Source organism: Parambassis ranga, chromosome 7 (assembly GCF_900634625.1).
Source record: "Parambassis ranga chromosome 7, fParRan2.1, whole genome shotgun sequence".
In the NCBI taxonomy this organism is placed as follows: Eukaryota; Metazoa; Chordata; class Actinopteri; family Ambassidae; genus Parambassis; species Parambassis ranga.
In genome coordinates, this window is record NC_041028.1 from 22,747,780 (window position 1) to 22,769,606 (window position 21,827).

The window sequence follows — 21,827 nt, forward strand, 5'->3', positions numbered from 1 at the left end:
GAGCCGAGCTCCCCTTAGATGCCTACGTAAATCACTACGTTTTAGCGTTCTGTTAACTCTTGAATTTCTCTTAACTTGTGGTGCGGCTGCAGGGATCTCAAGTCTCACACATTGAGAGTGAAAATTTCAACAAGTCCTCATGCAGAGAAATGATTAGCTTCACCGTACAGAAATTCCTATAAACTAAACTACAAATGAGTAAAAGGCAGACTACTGTACGCTCATATAACTGTCTGGAATTAGCGACCTATCAACCAATCAGAAAATAGAATTCCTTGTTGCCAGGTGAGGTGTGAGGCTTAGCTGCAAGCACAGGTTTCATGAACGTGCAAGTCACCTATGCTCGGAATGCAAAGTGTCGACAAGCTGGGGGTGGAAGAGGACCAGTCAGGAGCGGGACAGAACAGCTACCATTATATTTGTAATGAGGCTAACACCACCTAACTGCAACTTATAGTCCGAAAAACACGGTACATAAAGTTTTTATGTTAAAAATGGCAGCCACCACTCTCTGTCATCAACCCCACACATCAAGAAAAGGCGGCCGCTCTAGGTTAAAATGTGCGTTAATTTATGTAAACGTTATATGTGCATGTAAAAAGCTTAGGAAAACTCTGATAATTGTGAAATTGTGTTTTTCATTGTGTTCCTGTCCATAAATAACTCCAGCTTTTTAGACCCCACTGTGGCCATCTACCTTCTTCTTGTGTTACTCTGGTAACAACAGTGATTGTACACTGAGCTCGGCCAAAACATGGATTAACAGCAGCTGAAAAAGCAACTTGTGTAAACACACATGAAGCTACTGCTCACTCTGCATGCTGTGCACACACAGTGTTTGAACGGCCTTAATTAAAAAAAAAATACATGTTTCACAAACCCAACAATTTTCTTATATTTTTAACAAAGTTTGACAGAAGAATACCACAAAATGGACCATTCTGAATCAGTTGAATTGTAACACTCCTATAGTGAAGCAACAAATAAAATGAACTCCTACCAAGGAGCAGCCATCCAACCTGCTCTATGCTCTATCATCTGAGCACATTAGTCGGACAGAAAGCCATAATTTTCTAGCATCACAAAGAAAGAAATCACAGAGTGCACGAGTAATAGAAATTACACTTTTGCATGCTCTTTTATCTGGAATGAAAGGGAAGAAGAAACAATTTGGCTTCATTCAAAAGGAGTACTGTGAGCGAGAGCATACAGTATGACCCAGAGTTTTCTGGTTCATTGTGTTCTTTCAGAATCTCACCTTGATAAAAAAAAACATCTAAAGCATGGATAGAAAAAAAAAACCACAGTAGCAAGGTTTCACCTTATTCATGCTTGTTTTACACGACTAACGTTCCTGCACCACAGCCACATTAACAGATGCTTTTTTATGCATTCCTCAGTCGATGCAGCGGCACAGAACTCACAGTGTGTGTCTAAAGAGAGTTAGCTGGAAGGATAACTGTAAAGCGATCCATTTTAGAGATGCTTGCCCTGAAATCAGATGGAAATCATCTTTTTTTGTAAATGTTTAACAACAAAATAATACCTGATAGCATTATGCACTGCAAATGTAGCTGTTTGCAGTAAGTTAATCTTCAGTGTTATGTTTGCTTTTAGACTGTATTAACCACTTAAAGGTAGGGTAGGAGATTTTGAAAACTCACTGAGAGCCAGATTTCGAAAGTAAACACACGCCCCTTTCTCTCGGAGCTCACCCCAAAGCCACGCCTCCCAATCACATGGATGCGCATTACCTAAAGACGAGCTGCGGTCTGTGGCCATCATGCACGTACCTCTCTGGTGTGCGCAGAGCAGGAAGAGAGTGACAACCAGACAATACTCCACGCAGGGTCCACCTGGAGGATTGGCTGATGTTTTTAGCGTTTTATAGCTTCCACAGATGATTAATATTCTTCGTTTTAATGCAAAACTGCCGAACTAATTGGTTGCTATCGGATTGTAAAGAGAAGTTACACTAATTTAACAAAAAGTGCATCAGAATGAAATCTCCTACCCTACCTTTAAACATAAGGTATTATTATTAAGACTCACAATCAGCCCCACTCCTTGTTTCATTGTATTCGATTCCACATCTGTAAGGAGAAATATGCTACTGTACAAAAGGTGAAAACTATTTAACTCTAAACTAATTGATCACATTATAAGTGTGGCTTGTTACCTTTTTTTTCATAATGCAAAACTGTGAGCCTGGAATCATGTAATGAGAGATTAACAACAGGAAAAAATGGCACCACTTCTGACCTAAGCATTAGAAGAAACTCCAGAGGATCTAGCAGTGAAAACTCTCATGTGACTAATGAGCTAGATTTCTTTATATATATTTATGAGGAAAAGAGTCAGAAACAGAAATATTCCAAGCGAAGCAGGAAGAAAATAAGACAGACTGTAATGAAACGTGACTTCAGAACAGCTTTACTTTAGCTGTGGATGAAAGCCGGTTTTGATTTCAGTGTTTCACTTCACAGTTTTGGCCTCCAGACAGAACCGTGTACAATATGAGCAAAGAAGTCTGTTTTTACACTCACCCACTGAAATAGTAATGATTCTCTGAGATTACCATTCTCTTGTAAAAGTGAAGTATGATTTGTGACATTTGTGCCAACATGAGAATAATCACCTCAAACGGACTCTTTGAGTAAAGTGAACTACTGAAAGGAGAGAAAACTGATGTACTTTCTAAGATCTGTAAACTTTCATGTGTGTGTGCGTTATTCATTTTTAATGTCTTTATTATCCTGACCGGGAGGCACTGTTAAACATTCAGAGCATTGTCACTGCTGTTAAATTGTCACATCTACATGGGAAAATGCTGTCGAGCATATAGATAACACCACAAACAAAAACAATGGAAGTGTCTCTGCTTAGATATGAAATGTGTTTTTTTGTATTCATTTTATTTAATCATGAATCTGTTTACATTGTGTTGCGTTGTGTTCACCTGCCTCGAATGACACCGTGAAAAGGCCAAGCTTTTGTTACGCAGGACGAAGGTTAGCTTTAATTGAAAGAAATGACAAACGGAACTGGAATGCAGCTCCCTTGGTGACAGCAAGTGGATCATTTAAATAATATATTTAAATATAATTATTACTAAATGTCACTGCAAACATAACTCTTGGGTAATTAGAAAACAGCAAAGAAGCACAGTTGGACAAAGTTTCACTGGAGCACCTCAGCAAATTGATCACTGCCATTCTAGCTACTTATGTGCTATTGACATGAATGGTTACAGAAGTCTTTCTTCAGGGTTCATCAAAACCAGGCACCGTACTACAGTACATATTTATCAAATTTCAAACTTGTTTACTTCTCATGCTGCATTCAAAAGCAGAGGATTTAATTATTTTAAAAACGCATTAACCTTCAGGGCACAGAGAAGAAAACTGACATCTCCTGAGCTCATGCAAATGAACCTCCAATACAGAATGTCAGTGTTTTTGTTTGGACTTTAATAAGCTCTTAAGACACTGTCATACAGAATGAACCAGTGTCAGATGGTATCAGTACCTTCAACAGTCACTTGTCTCTCCTGTCGTATTTCCTTTTAAACACTGAGTGTCTCTCCAAAGACCTTTCTGTCACATTCTGAGCAATTAAGGGCAATTACGCTGCAGACAACTAATTTCAGATTGCAAGAATCAGATCAGTAATTCTCATGTATTTCGCAGCAGAAGAGGAAAATGACCAACCACTAGAGGAAAAGAATAGCAGTGTTGAAATGGCTTTAAATAACAGATGGTAAAGCAGCACACATGTGGAGCACCGGTGTTTTCTTAGCCCCCTTAATCACAGCTGTACCAACACTGAAATCTGCATGACAACAAAGTGTGAGGACCTGTGAGTGTTCTTCTTCTCTTAATTCTCTCATCTTCAAAAAATTACATAATAAGAATAATAACCTGAAAGGAGGCTAGCTGGCAGGTAAATTACAGGTTACCCTTATTACCTGCTTCTTCTGTCACCAAGTCAATCTGCTGCAGACAATCAACAACATCCAGCAAAGAGAAACATGTAATTCTTCATAATTTACATAAATAAATAATAAAGACTGTTTGCCTGAAGTGCCAAAGACTGATGACATGGTGAGGTAAAACATCTAGTGGCTGCCTGCAGTAAAGGTCATAAACCCAGCCTCCACCATGTTAGTGGATAGGACCCAACTAAAAAGTAAACACACTCTCAGATTTTTCCCAGAGGTGCTTTATAGGTTGTTTAACTGTTTTTTATCCTGCTGATCTGTGTTGAGGAGCTCTTTTTTCCAATACATTTGCATTTAATATGTTATTGTTGGCTAAGCAATGTTGTTGTCAGCAGCCAAAGGAGGCAGGCAAGCTACACACACACACGAAGGAGAGGGAGGGGAAATCATGCTGTTCAATTCAATTGAACTTTGACTCAAATATGGCGTCTCTTTCCAAACATGGCAGCGCCTGCAGGCACGATGTTGGCCTTATTTTTGTGCAATGAGCAGAGACAGAACCCGTCATTGTGCTATTCATCCATTCAAACTGTTCTGAAGTATCAGCCACAGAGATTTCTGCCTACTCTCCAATACAATGGCAGAAAGTAGATGGCACTCATAATGCTCAGAGCGCCAACAAATACTGTTTGAATAACTCAGGAATTCTATTTCCAGAAATCATGACACAAGAAAGGTTACTTGTTGTGACTATTTTCATGTCAAAACTCCTTTTCACCATACTACACCCTGCAACCACTTCACTGTGGAGGAGCATGCATCCACCCCACACAACCAAAGAGAAGGGTATCCATATTTACTACTAGTCAAGCTGTCACAGAAGGCACGAGCCGATGACGAACTCCTGCATTCTTTGCTGTAATTTGGGTGTAGTGCAGGAAATTGCAAAGGTCTGTAGATTGAACACCGCCAGCGTCATCTAGTTCCATTACACTGGAAAGAAGGCAGAAGGCAGAAATCTATGGCTGATGCCTCCGAATCTTAGCAACCTACATCAAAACAATCTGGTGGAGCACTACAGGCTGCAAAAAAAAAAGAAAAACAACATCAAACATCATTGATTCGGACGGTCCCTTAAAGCTTCATATTCGTCACTCTTTCTGTCCAAGCAGCCTGGCAGGGCGGTGATGCTTAATGAAAAGATTAAAGCTGCTAATCGAAACCTTGCTTGACGATTAACACATTTTCAAAGCATTAGAACGGCCCCAGCTATGATTAATATACACCTGTCATAACTAATTACATTAATACTGAAGAATGATTAGGCCTGTCTTGCTGCGTCTTCTTGTCCTCCTCTGCCACTCTATCATGGTCAGTGCTCATGATTAATGGATGCGAGGCGGCACGTGATAAACACTAAGACTTCATAAACAAAAGCCTGCGTGTACAGTGAAGGTTCCCAGCCTTAGCATGATAAACCTTCCCTTCATGTCAAAGTCTATTTTTGATGTAACATCCTTGCAACGAAGCAACACAGCCCTCCATAGGTGCAGGTTAGGATGCCAAAAGGAGTCTTGCTGAATCCTTTCGAGCGATTTTAATCAGTGATCGACAGGCCAATAATGAGATAGGCAGCATGAGAGACCATTTTAAATTTTGTGGAAGGAGAGTCTGTGATTGATGCCTTGAAAAAAAATGTCATACAATTAGTAGATAATAGGAACAATTCAATGCCATTCTCTACGTAAAATAAACCAAGTGACAAAAAATGGTATCACAATTGAGTAATCAAGCCTTGTGAAAGGTTATCATTAGCTTGATTTTACACTTCTAGCAATCATTGTTTAGTTCTTACATTTGCCATTGATTGTTGAGCTGCTTCTTTGTTCTGAATATCATGCCATTCATATTAGATTTTCCTGTCATGGCTGTCAAATGTGAAGGAGTACAGCCAGTTAAATCAATTGTAAATAATCAGTGAGCCGAAATTATGCCGATCCCACGTGGGGCGCCATTTCATGGGTTTTCATTTTATGTTCTCTTGTAGACCATGAGCGGATCGGGAAAGATTCATCCTACGAACAGGAAGGGAAGGTCCAGTTCGTGATAGATGCTGTTTACTCCATGGCTCACGCTCTACATAACATGCACAAAGACCTGTGTCCTGGGAAAGTTGGTCTCTGCTCCAAGATGGACACCATCAACGGCACACTTCTGCTCAAGTACATCCGTCATGTCAATTTTACAGGTGTGTATTCCCCCTTTTACCTGCATGCATCACAAGACTGTTACCACTTAAAGTACTCTATGAAATGTATTTTAAATTACAGCAATGTTTGCTTTCACATCCTATTTGTGGGGTTAACCAACATGCAGAGCCTTACTGAGTACGTACAGTGGTCTCCAATTATCAGGCTCCTGTATGTAAATTATTCCCAGCAAGTCTAAGAGAGAGGCAGAGAGCCGTAGGAGGGTTGACAATCAGCAGCAGAACAGCGTGTTTTATCATAGTTGATGATGCGCAGGAACTGTGCTTTATGAGATTTCCCGCCTTATCTTGTCAGCAGTGAATTGCCCACGCAAGAGATCTTCCTGCTTCAAGTGCACCGGCTGCTGAGTAAAAATGTACATAAATGAGAGTGGGATGAGAGTTAACGGACAGCACAAAGCAGGAACAGGCATCAGTAGTTTTTTAGCGCTCGTCTTTTGTAAACTTCTATTTAAATTTTTGGTCTTAGTGGAAACTAATCTCTTCAGAAAGATGCAGTTTAAATATAAAGAGGAGCCATGGTCGGTGTATTATACTGCTGTTATTAGCTGTCATGGCCATTTGACTCACCTGCAGGTGTGAGCGTACGAGAAATGGAGTTTGTCAAGGGTCATCAAAAACAGAAATATTGAGCAACCATCTTAAGACAGAAAGCCTCCAGCACAGTGTTTGTCTGCTTATCCTCCCCAAGAAGTGATTATTAGAAAGATGGGCTTGATAGAATATTCTACAACATAAGTGTCAAACTATTTAGAAAGTTTACAAGCAGTGTAAGGCAACAAAATCGACACTTATGTAGAAAAAAGTAGAACTTTGAGAATTAATTATAGGCACAGCAAAAAGGTACATACAGTACATAAGCAGCATGCACATGAACATGCTGGTACATGAAAATATAATAGAAATATATGCAGATTGGGGTCAAACATCGGTCAACATTAGTAGTTATAACAGCTTAAGCTAATTATACGTCAGATGTGTGAAGGGTTATGCAATCAAGCACAAGACAAGTGGTTTGACACTGTCTCAAACCACCCTCACAGAAGATTATATAGCTATGGATGCATTTATTTCTATGACAATTATAGGGTGGGATCTTTGGGTAAGGGGCAGTCATGTCATAACCAAGTACAGAACATGACAGGAATAATGATACACAGAACTAGCAAACTGTTTGCAGGCATGAAGCAAGAAACTTTACTTGGCATTTCACATTTTTACTGTCTCAAACAGTTTTAAAAACATCTCTCATTCTGCAGGGATGTTTGAATCCAGAGTTTTCAGACAACATGTTAGCACAGCTTCTCACAGCAGCCTTGTAGGAAGTTGGACACAGTCTGCTCAACAAAAGACAGCAGACAAAAACCTCTGAACGAATCAGCTGGCAGCTAGATTGTGGATTGTTCATGCAATTAGGCCCCATTCACACTGGAGAAAGTCATTCCAGCTAGAGTAGGATTGAGCCCAGACAGCCTTTAAGCTGGATGCGTTCAGACCTATTTTCAAATCTGGCTAACACAGTTGTGTCCGCACTCAATCCAGCTTCATCCAGCGTGTTTGCTGTCCTCCAAACCACTAGGTGGTGCCTCGTAATATACAGAGTCCGTTCAGGACGTGGTAGGACCGCGTGTGCGCCGTGCGTTTAGCGCCCCGTGAACCGGAAGTAGCACATCGCTAACCGGAAGTAGCATGCCGCTAGCCGGATTCGCCACATTTGAGCCAATTGATTGGAATCAAACTGGATACAGCCGGATTCGAGGTGTTTACACTCAGAAAAAACACATCTGGATAGGCCCGAATCCCGCTTTAGCCAGATTTTTTTCCCCAGTGTGAACGGGGTATTAGTCGAATGTTGCAGCTCAGGTCGAAGTCAAGCAGAGATGATGTCATTTAAAGGGCCTCGTATTCCATTTTAAAAGGTTGTTATGCAACTTGAGAACATGAATATACATAATGTGGAAGTACAATAAAGTGAGGATGGATGTTTAAATAATGCAGTCAACATGACCTTTACTGTTGTGGATTGTAAAGTTTAACCTGACACTTTGTATTTGCAGCATTTAGGTCTCATGGATTCTGAGCGGAAGCAGTGCAGCACTCAGGGCAGGATTTTACTGTAGGCCCCATCTTTAGAGTCAAACCCTGATCCTGAGTGCGCTTGTTGCTCTGTAAGCAGCTCAGTCCCCATTTGTTTACAATTAAAAAAAAAAGAAATTATTAGTATTTGTATCCTGAGGCCAATATGTGTTGAGTTCCAACAAGATAGATCAATTCTCACTAAGCTTCTATCTAAAGGTCTGAGGAGCAGGCGTGCATTATAGAATTAAACTTCACTTCTTTATGCATTCCTTTATTCATGGTGTTATATTACTGGAAGGCTTGTCAGCACTGAAGCCATTGGGTTTACAGTGGGGATGCCTAGAAAATCAATGCTACACATTACCGGAATACCGCTCCGCTGGCTTTGCTTTTAAGAGTCTTTCTGCACACGGAATGGAGAATTTAAAAGGCCTGCAGGAACACAACAGGAATGTCCAAACAATCCCAGACAATTCTGGGCATTTCCTGCAAGCATCCAGGCTGACTGAAAGCAAAGGAAACCCAAGCACTCCAGATACTGTAGATGTGGCCCGATACGTATTGACACAGGGTATTAAGATTGTAATCACTGCGACACTGAAGGATACCGCTGTCGCTTACCTTTAGGAATACTTAACACGCCTCCTGAGGCCATTTTGCACAGCGACAGAAACCTTGCAAGACATAATCCTGATAGTAAAGCGGTGTTAGACGTGCTGTGATTAAACAGGCGCTGTTACTTCAGGGTTTCAGCTGAGCCATTTACAGCTGCCTCCTTTCATGAGGTCTAATTACTGTAACCTGAGGACGGCCTTGGTTACAGGATCATATATCACTATAAGGTACAGTCATTTGCTAATAGGTACAGTTAAAGTATGCTGTGAATATGTGGTTGTGACCCAGACTTTTCTGCAAACATACAGTAGACTGTAACAAGAGGTACTCTAGGGCTAAAAAGCATGGTTGTTTGTATAAAAAAAATGTAGCGTAGCTTAAGATAACATAACATACCATATATTGCTTATTTATCAGGGAAATGATAACTATTAAGCAGTCTGCTCCAGTTTGAAATAAAAGGCACTTCTGAGGTCAGTGTCATAATATTAGAGTAAACTCTAAAAAGATAATCAACACTGCTCTGGCCCCCAACTCGGCTGAACTGGATGATTAATAACCATGCAGCGTTTGGCCTCCTTATGAAGGGGAAATGTCTCTGACTGCTCTGGTATACTTAAAAACATAACAAGTAGTTATTAAAGAAACTGAGCTCATTTAAGCCACCTCTGCATCACAGCATTAAAGACTGCTCTCACTTTGGATTATTAGCTTGTGAGTGCAAAATGAACATGTATGGCACAGGCTAATACTGTTTTGATTTGCATCTTAGCAGAAAGTGGGGCTAAACAAGTTAGATTTTATACTTTTCATGCACATAAACCACTTTAAACTCCACAAGAAATGTTGCCACATGTATAATATAAATGCTGCATTGTATTGTGAACAAACAGGGAAAAAAAACAACAACAAACATTGGGACTCAGTCATCTAGCATTTGTCCAATTACCTGAACCTAGTGCAGTAGAGAAGTATTTGTAGGGCACAAAGGAGCCTTTGTAATAAGATCGCCGTGTCACACCACAACCAGTCTTCAAATGCAGCCTCTAAAGAATGCCACCACTGATCTGAGACACAAAAACAATGTCTTGTATACCATACAATAAACAGTATGTTCTCATAAAATGTTCATGTCGCAGCATGCAGCACTTTTAGCTATCAGGTTCTGACCTGGTTGGATGGATTACACAAGCAGTTTTACTCATATTTTGCTGGCTGTGTATGAAAATTGCAGCATCGTTTTGCAAGTTAAGAGGTGAAACTAATCGATTAAGGCAATCAAATTAGTCGAAACATACATCCCACTCAATTCTTTTTCTTGCTCACATCAGCAATAGAATCTTCATAATTGCAAAGACTGCCTCCTGTTGTCTTAGACATGCCCTCTGGATAATGCAGCAGGATGATACTAATGCAATTAAATCCCATGGGTTTTGGATGAAACCTAAGACAAACACAAACTTTGCAAAGGAGAGAAAATACTTTTCAGGTCTCAAAGCCTGACTCACAGGTTCCAACTATAACCAAAATCAATACTGTGACCGGTTAAAACACTCATTCTGTTTTTTTCTTATAACAGATGAGTCAATACTTTTGGAACATAATCAACTCTCCCCTGGAAAGCACTACATAGACAGACACTGGGATGCTACTGATGGTCCTTTTCCTCGTGGTGGCCTTCTCATCATTAAACCACACGAATCCTCGTTTTCACACAACACAATTTTATAACCGCTTGCGAAGCTCAAGAGGGGATTGTAGGCTGGCCGAGAAACAGGCAGAAGCAGGAAGCAGAGAGACATGAGAGAGACCTCAAAGTGGTAATCAAAATCAGTGCTGTCGTTCGTTAGCACTCTGAGTGGGGACCTTGTGGATAACAGGCAATGGGGCAATAAGCAGAATGAAGAAGTGTGAAATGATATGGGAACATGAACAGACAGCAGCCCTGGCCCCTCCTCAAAGGACCAGGACAACATGCCTGTCAACATCCATTTTGCTCCCATCATTAACACTATAACTGCACTGACTTGAAGTCTCCCTCACAACCTCATTTCATCTCAGGCAGTGTGGGAATAAGACCACACATTTCTCACAGTGTGGTTCACCATTAGAGTGCACGTATGCTGCAAACTGTGTACAAAACAATAAAACAATAATATATTTATTATTCTTTATCTTCCTTAGGAATTGCTGGCATCCCGGTGGTCTTCAATGTGAATGGAGATGCTCCTGGTCGCTATGAAATCTACCAATACCAGATGACAAATAACACTACAGAGTACAAGATCATCGGTCACTGGACGGACCAGCTTCACTTAGAAGTGAGTGAGTTAGAAGTGTCTGTGTAGTCTTGCAATCAACATTATGTAACATTTACAGTGTTGTTACACACACAGTAAAGCTTCATGTATGCACCCTCCCATGCTGCTTATGTCAGGTTTACAGGGCAACAGTCAACAGAATTATATTAATAATAGATCCTGGTCTGCTTTATGGTAAAAAGCATGTTTTTGCATCAACCTTGTTTTGACAGTTGCTGTCATATACAGTAATACCACATTCCTCCTCACGGTACATACACATGCATATACCAGCTCTGCAGTGTTGCATTATGTTTTAAATGACAAACTTTTGGGAAGAGTAAAAAATATTCATGCATCATATTTGTAGCTATGCATCATACATAAGCCCCCTGGTGTCTTCTCATTTTGTTGATGCACATACTATATAATATTGGCTTTCCGTAAAAAACAAGGTTCTGAGACACTGCTGCATGCAGATCGACCATAACGGCATCGCCAATCTATAAAACTATCCAGATTTTTATTTGAATAATTTAATATTGCTTATCCATTTCTGCAGCCTATTTCACTTAATAAGTAACAACACTTAAGCAAAGTGTGTTGCAGTAAAAATGAATAATGTCAATGCAACAGCACACGGTGCTGTGCTGCACTGTGCTGGGACTGTAGCACCAAGCAGCTTCAATCCATTTAACTTTCCGGGACTTAAGTGCAACATTCTTTGGGAGTAATTAAGGAGCAAAATCATTTCCTGTTGGGCTTAAATTCAATGAGTTTACACAATGATGTCTTGATAAAAAGACTACAGCTTTCATGTGGTGAATATCCCATTTACATGCACTGCTGTGTGTGTGTAAACTCATTTACCAGGTCTTAATTAAATTGTGTTGTCACGCATCGCAGTGTGTTTAATATTAGATGGTGAAAAGTTGTTAGTTGTGTTAATGTTCCTGCCACACTGACCTTTAAAAGTTGGTTTATCCTGTTTTTAAAAAAACGTTTTAAATTTAAATTTTTGCACAGAAGAACTGAGTAGAACATTATTAGTATGGAGAGATGCATCGTGTCTACATATAGTGCATTAGGCCAAGCTGTAAGTGCATAAGTAGCAAACAACTTCTGTGTTCATTGCGCATTGATAAGTGCTCATTTTGGGGGCTGTGCAATAAAACCGTCAGAACAGCACCAATATTGTGCTGTTTATCTGACAAAACTGCATGATAAAGCATAAAAAGCACACAGGCACATTTTGTGAGCTATGACACACAATTGAAGTTTAAATGACAGATGTTTAAGGTTAGGGTTGGGCAGTTGTTACCAGATTTTTAATTTCGCACAAAATGAATGTTCTAGTACACATGAAAATAAACGTACTGCACACAAACTCTGCTTGGACACAGATAGAGATTAAATGTCTCCCTTCTCATACTTTTCCCTCCAGACCAATGAGATGCAGTGGCCTGGCGCAACAAAAGAAGTCCCCTCGTCTATATGCAGCCAACCATGCCGTCCTGGGCAGCGGAAGAAGACAGTCAAGGGAATACCGTGTTGTTGGCACTGCGAGAACTGTGATGGTTACCAGTATCAGGCAGACACTTACACCTGCAAGATGTGCCGCTTTGATTTGCGGCCCAATGAGAATCACACTGGCTGCGATCCCATTCCCATTGTCAAGCTGGAGTGGAGCTCCCCGTGGGCAGTCATCCCAGTCCTCATCGCAGTATTCGGAATCATGGCTACTCTGCTAGTGGTCGTCACCTTTGTGCGCTACAATGACACACCCATTGTCAAGGCCTCAGGTCGAGAGTTAAGCTATGTCCTGTTGACGGGCATCTTTCTGTGCTACGCTACAACATTCCTCATGATCTCCACTCCTGATGTGTTCGTGTGCTCACTGCGAAGGATTTTCCTAGGCCTGGGCATGAGTATAAGCTATGCAGCCCTGCTTACTAAAACCAATCGCATCTACAGGATTTTTGAACAGGGGAAGGTGTCCGTCAGCGCCCCTCGATTCATCTCCCCAGCCTCCCAGTTAGTCATCACGTTCAGCCTAATATCAGTGCAGCTGCTCGGAGTGTGCATCTGGTTTGGTGTCGACCCATCGCAAGCCATCATCGACTACGAGGACCAGCGTACAGCCAATCCTAAAATGGCCCGGGGTGTTTTGAAATGTGACATCTCAGACCTGTCTCTTATCTGTCTGCTGGGTTACAGCATGCTACTAATGGTCACCTGCACAGTTTACGCCATCAAGACCAGAGGGGTTCCTGAGACGTTCAACGAGGCTAAGCCCATCGGTTTCACCATGTACACCACCTGCATCGTGTGGCTTGCCTTTATCCCCATCTTCTTTGGCACCTCACAGTCAGCAGAAAAGGTACAATTTTCAATTGAAATGTGTTAAAATAATGAACCAGGTTTACCTCATTCTTACAGCTGTTTATATCCAATTACCGTTGTCGTGTATTAACAATAGCAGCAAGTCAATTTAGATCACTTGTGTGTGTGTCAGATGTCAGACTTCTATTCTGAGTTTGCTCATTGTGAAGAAAATGGCCTCTGAAAATTATGCTGGCTGTATAGCATCACCCTCTTATGTCTGTGGATGCTGCCACTATACATCATGAGCTGATGTGCTTTGTGCTTCACTGCGGGGATTACAAGGCTCTTAGAGTCGGCTTGAGAGGGATGATTTATTCACCTCAAGTTTGCTTGAATATGTTGTCTTTAGTGTTTCTGTGCGTGTGTTTGAATTAACTTTCCGTGGTTGGGAGAAGTCAATCACGGTACATTCATACAGGCAGAAATAGATTTCTGTGTATTATTTGTGAAGTAGCATCGAATTACTGTGGCTGTTGATGTTTCTTGTTTTCTAAATTTAGAGAAGAATATAGAAGATGAAGAAGCAGAGCGAGGAAGAGTCAGACAACCAATGGCAAAGAAGCATCAATATGGTGCTACACAATAAATATAATAGCAGCCTTTAGATTGTCAGCAACAGAAGAACAAGTGTGAAAAACAACCAGCAACAGTCAGGGTTTGTTCTCCTCAGTTTGAAACAATATTTTGGGCTCTCAAGGAAATGATTCTTCTAATTTAGGCCCCATTTGTAATCAATGGTTGGCCACAGATTCCAAATATGTCTGTCTTCCACTTCTATCTCAGCTACTCAGGAGCAGGTAGATGAATGAAGCTGTTACACCAAATTACTGCGTATCTCAAAGACTTGTTATGTTACCACAAAGGCTGAAGGTCATATTGTAGAAGAAAATGAATGTTTGGGCAGCTAACCTGTAAGATTCAATCTGCAAATGTTATGTTCTACTGTTTTCTGGGAAGCAGCTTGCTTTTATTACCCCAGATGATAAACACATCTCCCTGTTTATTCATTAACTATTGTCTATATAAACACCATTAAATATTAACAAGTCCGAGTTAAAAGTGCCTTTTGATAAAGAGGGCCTTGGTTTTATTGAATTACACGCCATCCTGTGGCCTTTCACAGGCTGACCCTTAAATTTGTGGTGTTATATTACAGAGAAAGAGCTGTAACATTCTTTCAGTTCACAGAAAGGCATGGCCTTTTCAGACTACGAAGGGTAAACACAGGCTGAACCAAGCTTTCTGCTCTTTGGTCTGACTTCCACCACATTTCACAATGGCCATAAAGCATCACTCCTGTCACCTAGCAACCTTGGGAGCTGCATCTGTTGCTAACATTTTAAGTTGTAACTGCTGACTGCCAAAGTTCTGTTTGCAGAGTCCACAAACTGTGGCCGGCCGTAAATGGATCTTGGGATATGTCGGGTTGTAAAGGAGTTCTCTGCTACCAGGCAAAACAAAGTTTACTAGTCTGTGTTGCCTGTTGGTCTTTGAAAGCTTCTGCAGGAAGCATGCCTGTATCCTTTTTAACTAATTACTTGGACTTTTTGACATATTGTAAAAGCAACAGTGAATAATTTCATTAATGATGTACCTACTCTAAAAGTATAAGGACTTAAATAAGACAGTTCCAGTCAACATGGTTGTAACGTTTCTGTCCCCTGTCCTGTTACCCCCCACTGTGCAGATGGAGCAGATGGGCAATTATTTCGGCATGTCAGGGAAAAATTTATGTCACCAAGGCCGATGGAAGTGGACAAGGGTCTCGCCTCTCCTTACAGAGTGACTCCACTCTGTACTCCAGAGGGGCTAGCAATATTGTTCCAAACTCACCCCAGGCCATGTGTAATCTTCTCAGGAGATTACAACAGGAATGCCCATGTGCTGTTTGCAGTCTGATGGAACACAGGGCTCCGTCGTTTCCATCGTCCACTGGCACCTTTAATGGCATGGTTTTAGAGGCTTAATGTCTGCAGAGCTTTCATATAGATTTTGTTTTACATTGAACTGACTGCGTGCTCTGCAAAATGATTTCTTAATCATTGTGGGTAGTGGGTAGCTAAAGTACAGCTGCAACGCTCCATATGTTTTATTACTGGGTTTCTGATTTTGAATTCTGATATTGACCTGAACGGTAGAGGTTTTATATCATCTTGAATTAAGACAAATATTGCAAAAGCGTATTTGCACAAACAACATAAGTCATATGACTGCAGGTTTGGAAACATCATCTATAAATGCTGACATGTGGTTCAGAGGCCTGTTGGCTATTCCCATGTCAAACAGCTCCGTCATTTGTGATGTCTGCAAATGTAATGTCAGACCAAACCTCAGGCAAACCTCTATGACGGATTTCTCACAGCTGTGTTTTCCACTGTCCACTCGCCGCCTTGTGTTCATCAACTTCAAAGGCAGAGGCAAAGTCAGCTGTTTCCCCCCTTTTTTTCTAATTAATGTCTTCTTACACTGCAGGACTGTGAAAAGATAGAGAAGGATCGCTGCAATTGTTTACATATATAAATGTACATTTCTGAGCTGCAGAATGTCTTCACGTGATGTTTCGAGCACCTTTCAGTAGATATTATTATTATTTTTACAGTCCCTGTCCTGACTCAACACCGTCTCTACATCAACACATCAGAGAGGGGCTGTGTCTGAGTTTCTGGAATGATTATCATAAATGAAAAATCACTGGCAGGCACTTTTTAATATGCTGTAGGATGTTTCACTCCACTCCCTGGTTGTTGCCCAAAGCTATATATCTGCTACCCAGCTGTGAGTTGCAGCTGTCACTGGCTTCAGAGAACACACAATCCTTATGCTGATGTCTAAAAACCTCGGGGTAATACATAGACTACACAGACACAGATTAGGAGGGGGGCGCTTCCTATAGATGTATATGACAAATAAGCACAAAATGAAGGAAGAGTGATGGGAATATAAATAAAGGGGGGGGGGGGGCAATGAGACATTATACCCTAATGCAGCAACCGTGTCTGTTCTGTGCGCTGTTCAAACTCCACTTCTTTACATGAGTTACGTTTTAAGTCATCAGAGCAGCTTCAACAATAATTATATCTCTTCCCATTTTTGCAGATGTATATCCAAACCACAACCCTGACCATCTCTGTAAGCCTGAGTGCGTCCGTCTCTCTGGGAATGCTCTACATGCCTAAGGTCTACGTGGTTCTCTTTCATCCAGAGCAGAATGTCCCTAAGCGCAAACGCAGTCTGAAGGCTGTGGTTACCGCAGCCACCATGTCCAACAAGTTCAACCCCAAAGGCGGCCTGAGGCCAAATGGAGAGGCCAAGTCTGAACTCTGCGAAAGTCTGGAAACACAAGGTCGGTATCATGTTCAATTTAAAAAAAAAAAAAAAAAAAAAACACAAAGCAGACCTTAGTCTGGGGCTGATGCATTTCGTGTGTGTGTATTACCAGTATTAGCTATACACGTGTAAAACATAATGAACTCTTTTTAGGTGAACATAATAGAATTTGTACTTCAGCAGTTTGGGAAATTGGCAAGTGTTACGTGTGCATATTAAAAATTAGGGTGCCATTTTAGTGCCATTTTTTTTCTTTTTTATAAGCCATGGCGGACAGCAAACAATAGAAGTAAGATTAAGTATGATCCAAGAATGCATAAATGGCATATTCTACAGTGTGGAATACGAAAATTAAAATAAATACTCTTAAAAGAGAAGCTTTCCTGTTTTTACCAGGATTATCCTGCATTTTGACACGTTGGAGCCAAATAGTTTTATTCTCACCAACTCTCACACTGGATTTGTGAATCAGGAGGTGTGACAGGGTGCCCACACTGTTCTGATTTTGAAAAGAGATGAAAGGGAGGGGTATCACAGCAGTGCTGGATTTTAATCACCCAGATAAAGTGTATGAAAAGGCAGGCCCCTGTGTGGGGGCAGGCTTAAATCCAATCAAGCAACCCCACATGTTCTGATTACTGAAGGTCTGGATTTTAAACTCTGTCAAGCCGAACAGTATGTGATGATGGTGTGTATTAGGAGGAAAAAGCCTGCACCCACACGTGCATGTACGCTGCCTCGGTACAACGTTGTTATATCTTATCCATTTATAAAATCCCATTTATAGGTGCTATTCTCCCTCCTCTGGTCTGAACTGTGAATTCTAACAAATGCTCTTTGTGCTTATGTGTCAGACTGTGTTGAGGGAGGGGAGCCTTGTGAGGGACTTTAGACTCTCAGGTAACCCGATTAGACAATGACTCTGTCCTTTTATTATGTGTTACCACATTTTTTTTTCCTGCTAATGTCCACCACAACACACGTGCCTGTGCCTGCACTATGCACAAAGCATCCCAGCTGCCCCCCTGGCTAAAATACAGCAGCCTGAATGACACAGGGCAGTAATCACACAAACACAAATCCACCCCCTTGACAAACTGACATTAAGCTGGATGGACGACATTGGTGTGTGGTGCTGTAAAAGGGCCAATCAGCATGGTAAAGTCTGTTAATGTGGGAAGATGACACCACTCTGCCTGAGTGCGGGAGACAAGCGATAGCCATGTGTCCCCTGTAATTTGTTTCCCTGTTGACAAAAGAAGGAATTTGTGGTAATGGGACAACAACAACAATAAGAGTGAACAGGAAAAGACAGATGGGTCTGCCAGCTCCAATTCTTTCTGGACCATCTATTCTTTATCTTGGCCTCGCAGCACATAAATATTCAAATAAGGTTCATTTATCAATGCTTCTCTTGGAAGAGATGCTCTGGATGAAATGGCAAGAATACCGCCCCCATTCACACACACCCAACATGGCACTGACAAATACACACAAGCGTTCACTATTACACATCTTCTCCTCTGCAGCACTTTTGCCCTGACTCTGGCTTTCAGCTGGCTTCTGATTGGATTCATCCCCTCTGACATATTCAATCAGCCAAGGCTGCTGCGGGCAGATTGGCAGATTGGTAGTGTGATTACCACCTCCGAGCATGCTCACTGAGGACAGTTTTATTTTGTAAAAAAAAAAAAAAAGACACACGCACTGACACTTGCACACAGACATATGTGTGCAGACAAGCATGACGGCACACATAAATGCAGGTATTGTATGTATGACAGCTCCCTCTGACCAGCAGTCTGGGGCTCGTGGTCCGCCCTCGGGTCATCTGCCTTTGCGTGTTTTTACTCACAGCTGATTTGAAATTCCATAAAACATGAAAAGAATGTTAAAGAATAATGAGAACTAATATCAAACATTGATGACAACACTTATAGTGCCAAGTCGGATCACATATTGCCTTAATAGTATTTTACAAGTAAAGCACTTTAGGATTCAAAATGGCGACTGTTACACTGACTGCTGCATGCTTCGCTTGGTGCACAGAGAGCTCTCGGGTCTTTGCATGTGGTTAAAGACTCGCATTTGAATGGTCACTGCTGCATTTTTATGGCGTACCATTTCTGTGATCTGCTTGGCGTCTGTACACCAATTCATTTCGGACTCAATTTAATAGCATCAGCTATGAGAAAAACACCCAAACAGAATTTATCTGGATACAATGAATGCTGTAGAAACTGGTACAGAAAATGATATCAATGATTCTGACTGCATCTGCATCACTATTATATTCCATGGTGATATGTTGTTAGAATGTCTGCACTGTTACCATGTACTACTATGTAACAACACTTGCAGTGGTCCAGGCAGAGAGATGAGTAACAACGGAGAACCAAGAGATTTCATTACCTAATAAATTCATCTCACAATCAGTGACTGCTCTTAATTTATTGAGTTTAGTTAATATTGATGGCACATTTCTGCCATTTTCTGCATCCCAAATGACACATTTCAATTTAAATACAGTCTGTAAACACCATTTACATTATGATTAGCTCCACCAGTGCTTGTTTAATAAAGTCATCATAAATAGAACTTGCCCATCAATTTAGATTCCAACATCCTGGATTCTTAAAGATTACTGTCCCATATACCATTTAAATTTTATTCCCACTATTTGCATTTTTAACCCCTTTTCCCTCTCTCTCTCTCTCTCTCCTACACCTTCACTTACAGTGTTGGCCTCGAAGCAGACATACATAAGCTACAGTAACCATGCCATCTAAGACAGAGATGACCCATGGAAGAGGAGCAAAGGCCTGCCTGAAGAGATATCACCTGATTCTGGGGGAATATACTGGGGGGGGGGGGGGTACTTGAGAATGTTCAAGCGGGTGTGGGTGGAAAGATGGGAATTTGCCACTCCAATGGATGTCATATTTTTCTAGGGATTCAGGTTGACGGCTTGGATGCCAAATTAATGTGAAATTAGCCGAGTGCAGGATGGAAAAGAGAGATGTATGGGAGCATGGACAGTTAATTTTCCTCTTCCCACCCTTTCTGAGGCACAAGAGGTGAGGTGAGTGTTGACCAGTGAACGTTTCCAGTTGCAGGCAGACTGAACCACATTGGAGCCTACAGTATGTTTTTCCACTGTAGTGTATAGCACACAGTTTCAGCTCTCTCCGAGGCTGAATCATCTGTCTCATTTCAACAAAAATGGGAAATGTTTTCTGTTTTTGTCAAATGCAGTCAACAAGATGAAACCGTATAAAAATATAGTAATTATTTTTTTGGTTACAGGTGTCATTCGAAGTTGAAAGCTGCAGTACTCTTCGAACTGTACATGCCTTACTACCGTACATTCAGTATTCCTAGATGAGCTAACCATATCTGAAACCAACCAGAAAACAAAGCAGTGGGTCACCCCAGATATTTTATAAATGTTTATTTTTATTTTGTTTGTTTGATTTTCTTCATAAAAATGATGATGACATCATCATCTTGGCAAAACCTAGTGTACAGTCCCAGAGCATGCTTATGGGAGCATCACGTGTACTGTGCTGTGTTGTCAACGTCTATGGAATGCAACATTTGTCATGGTTGTCATTCACGGTGGAGATGTCATTTTGGACCATTTACCCACTGGGTTACCCTCTGCTGAATAATCAAACACAAAAGGAGCACATCCTCATTGAATATCCTCATAATTTTACAATACAGTCCACGTGCGTCTGACTGGACAGCTCATACTTTAAACATCCCAGTTTTGTTGGCCCTTATTTATCATGCACAATGTAGACAGAGAGATTATTATACAAATTTCAACCCAGCCAACAGTGAGTTCTGTTCTACACTAATTTGTAAAATCATCCAGATAATATCTTTATTAGATTCTCAATTCTCAGAGCAGTGAGAATTAAGAGTGTTCAGTTGAAATAATATATTCTGCTCATAAATGTAAGGTTTGATTCAATGCTTGAGGAGAAAAAACTGTATCTGAGTGTGTTTGTGTTGAATGATGTGTTATTGTGAACATGCCATGATGGGATGAGATAAATAGGACAGCAGGCATGCACAGGACCATTACATAATTTGTGTTAGATGCACGAGTTTGCCCAGAAAAAAAAAGATTAATGTCCCCAAATTGTTTTCTTCTGCTGGGTCACGAATTTTGAGGCTGTAAATGGAAAATGACAAATGAGAGTTTTAATGGTATTGTTGATGGCAAATTAAGCACGTTTAGCTACACATTTTTAGATGTATTTGGGGAAAATGGAGGCCAAGTTTCATCAAAAAGGAGAAAATATTTACAGATAAGTTTGGGCATGTATAGCATTACTTATAGATCTAAAATAGATCTGACTAGCTGCTTGATAAATAAGGGCCGCTGCCTTCATTCTGTGCCTCATACCTGTTAATCTACTGCTGACATTCTTTCCATTAACCTGTCCTGGTGTTGTTCACGTTGCATCCATTACCTCCTGAGTGTTTTCTGTTCAAAAACAATTAAGAAAAGTGAGAAAACATACATTTCTGTCTCCAGTCTCTGAAGTATTCACCATAAACAGTAACTCTGCGATTTGTCTCATCTCTAAATGTTAATCCTCAGCGATGCAAAAATCTGTATGTTGCATGTCAGAACCCATAATGAGTCATGTGATCAATTTGAGAGAAAGGCCTACTGTCCAGAAAGAAAACTACTGCAGAGGATTATTGATAAACAAATCTGATCGGTTTAATCAACGATTCTCTCAGCTTCAACAAGTGGAAAGGTGTTTCCGCAGATGTTGTTTTCTCCTCATTTGATGAAGTATTGTTTGTGAGATTGTTTGTGTTTGTGAATATGATAAGTTACTGCTTTTATTTTATTTTTTTTGCCACACCCCCCTCTTCTCCTCTCTTTTAT

The 21,827-nt window shown here is 40.8% G+C and overlaps 1 protein-coding gene across 2 annotated transcripts in view; it reads left to right on the forward strand.

Moving 5' to 3' along the window:
• LOC114438399 (metabotropic glutamate receptor 4-like) overlaps nucleotides 1-19,704 on the forward strand; it is a 100,207-nt gene extending 80,503 nt beyond the window's left edge. The window contains exons 6-10 of one of the 2 annotated variants that reach the window (XM_028409707.1): nucleotides 5,988-6,188; nucleotides 11,088-11,239; nucleotides 12,663-13,583; nucleotides 16,685-16,931; nucleotides 19,655-19,704. In XM_028409707.1, the coding sequence (XP_028265508.1) occupies nucleotides 5,988-6,188; nucleotides 11,088-11,239; nucleotides 12,663-13,583; nucleotides 16,685-16,931; nucleotides 19,655-19,704 (1,571 nt within the window). Of the gene's footprint in view, nucleotides 1-5,987; nucleotides 6,189-11,087; nucleotides 11,240-12,647; nucleotides 13,584-16,684; nucleotides 16,932-19,654 lie in introns of both variants that reach the window. The other variant, XM_028409706.1, reaches the window with a different exon arrangement.
• Nucleotides 19,705-21,827: the final 2,123 nt, after the last annotated feature.